Raw genomic sequence first — 6,989 nt, 5'->3', positions numbered from 1 at the left:
GACCATTATATGACATTACAATGTTTTACAGTATTTTCGCAACACACACACATATTCAACCTAGTTCTGTATCACTTAATCTTTGTGAAAAGTAAAATAAAAAGGTGGTAAAATGGGCCTTAAAACATGAGTACCATTTCTAGATTATGTTTGCATCAAGTTTTGTTTGTTTGAAGTTAAGCACAAAGCTATCTGTGCTCTACTCTCCACGGGTATCAAAACCCAGTTTCTAGCGTTGTAAGTCCACAGACATACCGCTGTGCCACTGGGGGGGCTTGCATTAAGTATTTCTAAACTATAAAAATACTTCAAAAGGATTAAACTAAAATTCAGATCCTTACAAATGTTTCGATTGGTATATATATATTATACGCACAAAAGGCCTAGATTATTACAATATATGCATGAATTACAAAACGACAAATAAAACTAGCACTAATGGAATCACACGTGAAAACTTTGCTACTCGGCTGTTTGTCTACAACTATTACAGACTTGTAACAACTTCCAGTTCAGTTCTATGTCAAATTATCCTACTTTTAGTTTTCAATATACCTTATAAAGAAGATTTTATCAAACGAGCAGGTACTCGTTCTTCTTAAATGGTTCTTTAGAAATTTTTCTTTAGCAAAATAGGGACATTAACATTTTGCAATCTCGGTGAACTAAGAATTATATAATAACTTTTAATGTTTTTGCTTTATACACATTAATACGGAGGTTTTCTGATGATAAAAAAACTCACCAAGAACTATTATAACCTTACTTCTTAATTAGATATGAAATATAACACAAATAAGATGACAATATGTAATAGCGGATAAATGAAACAGTAGCAGTGGCACAACAAGATGTTGTCGCACCTCAATACCTTTGTTGCATCATAATTTTGTTTTTTTATCTAGCTTTAAAAGTCATAAATTACAAGGCTTATTTACTACAGAAAAATGTGTATTTACAACATTAACTCTATAATATTAAATGGATTAAATCACCTTTGACCTCTTAACCCAAACCAGGGGATTGTTAACCCCCTGGACACCCAATATTTTTTCCCTATTGTTATGACCTTTGGAGTATGGCATCCCTGCTTGAAATTCCAAAAATGTCAAACGTGTCCATCACTGAGGAGTGGTGAAAGTTATAACCCGTTACACTGATGGAAATAAAGTGTCTTTCTCAAACTTACAGTAAATAATCAACAAAAATATCTTACCCAATTGTTCCAGCATCTTATCACATTCATCCAAGATGAAATGCTTCACTTGTCTCAGGTTCAGTTTTTTGTTACGCACCAGGGCTAAAATGCGGCCAGGAGTTCCAACAACTATGTGGGGACAGTTAGTCTTCAGGACCTTCTCGTCATTGGCAATGTTCATTCCTCCAAAGAAAACCCCTACTTTGATGGTAGGCATGTACTTAGAAAACCGCTCGTATTCTTTAGAAATCTGGAAAGCCAGTTCTCTGGTGTGACACATTACAAGAACAGACACCTGGAAAACATAATTTGAAAAACATAACACTACATAAAAAAAATATCTACAAGTGACACAGACACATTTATTGGCATAGTCTTTTTAGAGATTAATAACAGTAATGGGGAAAAACACCTTTGAATACAATGATGCCTGAAATTTTTGAAACACGAGTCATCATTCCTCAAGCTTTAGTCATTGCACTGGTAAAATTGCAAAGCTTAACACGATTTTTACCGTGTACACCAATATTTAATACATGTTATTAAAGAAAACTGCTGCTTAAAAACACCTTCAAATCAATTAACTGTTTGTATCCTGGATAAGATTCTTAAACCAAAATGTCTATGAGATAATACTGATTCCACTTTAGTTACTAAAAAATATAACTACAAATACCTAAAAACTAGAGCTATAAATTTAATATAGTGTTTAAAGTATGAGGAATGAGTAATAAATAATTTATGCGATCTGCACGAACAACTGACCTAAGAGACCAACTTTTGTTCTCTAACGGCTGAAAATATAAAATTTGGTAAATATTTCATACGAGTGTAAAATTTGGCTATATGGCTACAAATGATACAAATTCTGTAGCTGGTTGTAGGGAAGCATAGTAAGGACACAGCATGAAACACAAAACTTGCATTTTTCTTATTCTTTGACTGAGACGTTAATTAAGTTCAACTGAACTGTTGCAGAAGTTTAAAGTATTTATTCAATATGCATGCAAGGTGATTTGGTTATACAGAAGTTTTCAAAGATACTCTTCTGCAGTTCTAAAAAACAGCTAAACTTTGTCAGGTATAAAAAAAAAACTGTATTTGGTTTCTTTATATCACATATAGTTTTCAAGATATACGAATAACATAGTTGCAGGGATTTATAAGTTAAATTGCTTATCTACTATACTTAAGGCACACGTAATAATGACATCATAGCCAATAAAAAATTGATAAAATATTACAAGCATTTGTCATACAATGAAATGCCTTGAATAAATAAATATATATATATATATATATATATATATAGTGTTCAGAAAAATATGCTTAATTTAATTCATGATTTTTTCCAAGCCCGTTCCCTTGGCTGTGGTTTCGCTAGATAGTAGATAGGTACAGTGGGAATCTCGTTATTCCATTCATGCGCGTCACTAATAAGATGACGAGGCATTTGGTACCTTAAGAGAGTCATAGTTACATGATCTTCACTGAACTCATTCCTATCGTACGTAAATGTAGTCACCAAATTGCTCTGTTTGTAATTTGTTTCAATATAATCATGATAACCCAACCAAATGACTTTCTACATAAGCAAGCTAAATGTTTGGTCTCTGGGAATCTAAATTTAATAGAAAACTTTTAACTAGGATTTTTAGATTGAGGTTGGTCGATGCAATAAACTTAACCATATCTTTTGTAAAAGCCATTGTTATTTTACCTGACTGTCAACAGGATCTAACTGTTGAAGCGTGGCCAGCACGAAAACAGCAGTCTTTCCCATACCAGATTTGGCTTGACATAAAATATCCATTCCTAATATTGCTTGTGGGATACACTCATGTTGAACTAAAAGCAGAAAAATAAACTAATTCTATCTATCAAAGAAAACAATCCAAAACTTTTAACTATAAAACTTGAAAATTCCATGATTTTCTAATGTATTACAAGAAGTTAAAATACCATATTAGAAAATAGCACTTATTAAAGGAGGAAACTGATCATAAAGTGATATTTTGAAACTTCTTGTGCTTTGCACATAATCACTGGTAATTGGTTACTGTTAAACAAATTTGAAGGATGAAATGTTGACATTTAGACAACATCAGTGGGTGTTTCTTTGTTATACTTTAGTTGCCCAGATGGCCACCTACAGTTGTAGCAGGTTTCTGTCTAATAATTTTTCCCTGCTAAGGTATCTTAAAATAACGATTCAGATGTAATTTTAAAACTTGGGTCTAGAACTAAAGCAAAACAAATTGTCGTGTGGGCAAAAAAGTGAATTTCTCAATGTTTATTCATATCTGGATATTAAATTTTAAATTATCCATTACAACTAGGCACATATATCATCTACAAAAAAAATCAAGAGTTCACCTTCTGAAGGATGTTCAAATCCACAATCAACAATAGCTCTTAAGAGTTCAGGTTTCAATAAAAAATCTCTGAACCCAGAGCTGTGAATGGATACATAGCCACCAGTTGGTTTCTTTGTTTCTACTACCGTATCATTGGTTGGTTGTTCCTGTTCTTCCTCCTCTTCGTAGTCCAGGAGTTCAGTATCGTTTTCAGCCATGACACTAAACTAAACAGAAGAAGAGATTTAAAGCAGTGGTTCTGTCAGAAAGTTAAAACATTAAAAATACTGTAATATTTCTGATGTAGATATTAAACATACACCAGGTTAGTGATAAATATTTTATTAATCATCAGATAGTGAAGGTGCTAATATTTACTTAAATATGATTTTTTTACACAATAAAACACTAAGACTGATATTAGACATAAAAAATAATCAAATAAACAGTTTAAAATCAGTCACTAATACAAGTTATTCATGCCAGTCTGAATATTATTTTCTCAACACGTTAAGACAAACTATTCTCCAAGTTTATAGCCATAAATTATATATAACTTTGGTGAAGAGTGACTCTCCACCTGAAACTGCAATGCTTCACCACCAGTACTCAAATTTGAATTTCCAACCCTATCATTCAACCACTTAGGACACAACTAAGTCTCTTAACAATTTTTAAGACGTGAATCAAGATACTACAAAAAAACACTCCAGCTCTTATTTAACTCAAGCATCATTCTAGGAGCCCACCCCCTACACACATTGATATCTTAAGTATGAAAACCCAAACTACATAATGCACTCCAAGTAAAAGATTCACTAGTCTTATTCAAGATTATTATAACCCTCTCACTCTTAAATTCAGGATTTCTATAAATTGAATCCCGAACTAAATTTGTTTTCTTTCATTCAAACCTACACACTCAGTACAGGTTTATGGGTGTTCAACAACCACTCTGAAGTCACCTCTTAGGCAAGAACTTTGTCACACCCCATTTTAACACTCTTAAATTTCTAAATCAAGCCAAAATCAAAATGAATCTTGCTCCGTTTAATGTTAGCAAATTACATAACATTTTAGGACAAGTGGCCTGTTGGCGTATAAACTGTCTAATCCTCTAAACTTAAAAAACACTCAAAGCCAGTTCTTATTCAAATATTTATCGAGCTTTCCCTTAAAAGCCCTTAAATTTACTGCATCATTATAGCAAAATATCTTTGTTTTGAAACATCAATATTCTTCATTCTGAACTTACTACTTTGTAAAAAAGCAAGCAGAAAATATGTCACACTACTGTCCATTTAAAGTAGTAAATTAAATCACCACTTTATCACTGTCACCATCTGCCATGACATTTACAGAAAGGAAGTTTGAGTTTCCCTTGTTATTTGTGACAGTATTATTGCAGCTATCAATGCCAGTAACTAATAAAATATATATCAGTAAAACTTTTGAAATTTAACATTTGACAATATTAAGCTATCATACCTAAAGAAATGTAATAAAAAAATTTAAGTAAACAAAATGCTTAATATTTGAAACATTAATCTTATTTATAATGGCTGGAGACGGCTTAAATGGGTAATGAAGAAAAACTTTAATATAAGTTTAACATGACAGCAAATGTACAACGTTTCGACAAGGTTTTGTCATCATCAGCCATTTAATCATCATTACCCATTTAAGCCGACTCCAGCCATTATTAGTCTCAAAGTGGGTTCCTCGTCATCGAATTAATCTTATTTGCTATTAAAATTGGATTATCATGGCAAGATTAAATAGTTATCCGTAAAATAAGACAGTACTTTTAGGGTTACTCAAAAATATCTGGATAGATAGGTCCAAGCTTTCAAATCTATATATACTACAACTTTGCCTTGAACACGTTTGATGTTCACCTTGGTTTGTTACAGCAATCTATTAAACTACGTCATGACTGACATCATTAAATATTCTACATAGTTATCAGTTTTATTTTTGTATAAAATCTTAATCTTTGACATTATTCACTAAAGGAAAAAAATATGTCAAGCTTTTTTTCTTATGATGCTTTTTTTGTCATCGTGAGATGCCACATGCCATCACTAATTTTAAGGACTGAACTTTATACTTCTGGATATTGAAACTTAACCACATTCTAGTCCAGTCACTAAGATCATTGTGTTTAGAAATAAGAGTCTAAGAACCAACTAGGGTCCTAAAAAATACCCCCCTCATGGACCTCATTATTCATGTTAACTTGATTGAAAAACAATTCGAATTTATCATCACTTTTTATCATTAAGTCAACTGTCTGTAAACTTCTTAAATAAGGTTTATTTTTAGAATTTGTAGTGTACACTTCTGGGATTTAGACATTCCAGCAATACAGTTAGAAAAATAATCTTTGCTCTTCAAATAATAATAATAAAACTGTTTCAGCCAACATTTTGCCACTGTGGCTTCATTTCTTGTACTACTAGCCCTGATGAAGATGCAATGGAAGAACATTGATTGAATTTTTTTTAATTACCTTGAGTAAAGGTTTTTTTTCAAACTTCATTGCCAAAATATGGTTCATTCGTTACAAAAGGTGAGATTTTTTGTGATCAAATGATAGGGGAATATGGCATATGCTAGTATTGGGTTGAGCTATTACGAAGTTTTAAATCATGCCCATGTGGAAAATTCTTGACACAGTTGATTAACTATACATATATATATATATATATATTTATTCATATATAGATATAAAGCACTAAAAATCTGTGTTTTTGTCTGTCTGTGTTATCTAACTACTCCAATGTCACTGGGCCATCTCAACCAAACTTTGTGGGATAATACTTTGGAACAAGTGGCATGTTAATGGCTTTTATTAACCAATTTTACAAGCAAACCCTTTCTCAAACTGTTATGTGATACTACATAATTCGTAAAGAGCAGTTGCTTCTAAAAGCTTCAGCTTCTCTTTGGTAACTGAGAAGAAATTCTTTAGTTTTTAAAAGTTTGATAACAAAAGAAAGTTAATATCCGAAGTAAAATCATTACATTTAATTGATACTAGCCATGAACGAAGCATATTTTTGTTTCATAAGTTATAAGGGAAATATAAAACTTCTTATTATATGACTTTAGCAATCAAAAGCTGAGCAGAGCTTCATTATATACAGCTTAATAAACACCTCTCATCATGTCAATATGTCAAAATAAGTAACAAGTTTCCCTAACACATGACTATGATGTCACTTATACATTGTAGGCTGTATAAACTATATTCCAATAAGAATTTGAATTGCTAGTTTTCTGGGAGACCTCAGTGGCAAACAGCTGAAATACTACATTTTATGCTAATGATGTTACAATATTTGATGATGAGGAACCCACTTTGAGACTAATAATGGTTGGAGACGGCTTGAATGGGTATTGAAGAAAAACTTTAATAATAAAGTTTTTCT

At 31.8% G+C, this 6,989-nt stretch overlaps 1 protein-coding gene across 1 annotated transcript in view; it reads right to left on the bottom strand.

The window, feature by feature from the left end:
* Positions 1 to 6,989, bottom strand: part of LOC106471512 (ATP-dependent RNA helicase DDX39A-like) — a 17,098-nt gene that overhangs the window by 8,707 nt on the left and 1,402 nt on the right. Inside the window, exons 2-4 of the mRNA XM_013932114.2 lie at positions 3,575 to 3,782; positions 2,919 to 3,046; positions 1,158 to 1,493 (exon numbers count right to left, since the gene is read on the bottom strand). Of these exons, the coding sequence (XP_013787568.1) occupies positions 1,158 to 1,493; positions 2,919 to 3,046; positions 3,575 to 3,773 (663 nt within the window). The 5' untranslated portion in view covers positions 3,774 to 3,782. The remainder of the gene's footprint in view (positions 1 to 1,157; positions 1,494 to 2,918; positions 3,047 to 3,574; positions 3,783 to 6,989) is intronic.

The sequence above is a fragment of the Limulus polyphemus genome, unplaced genomic scaffold (assembly GCF_000517525.1).
Source record: "Limulus polyphemus unplaced genomic scaffold, Limulus_polyphemus-2.1.2 Scaffold4668, whole genome shotgun sequence".
Lineage (NCBI taxonomy): Eukaryota > Metazoa > Arthropoda > Merostomata > Xiphosura > Limulidae > Limulus > Limulus polyphemus.
This window is presented reverse-complemented; position numbering and strand designations above follow the sequence as displayed.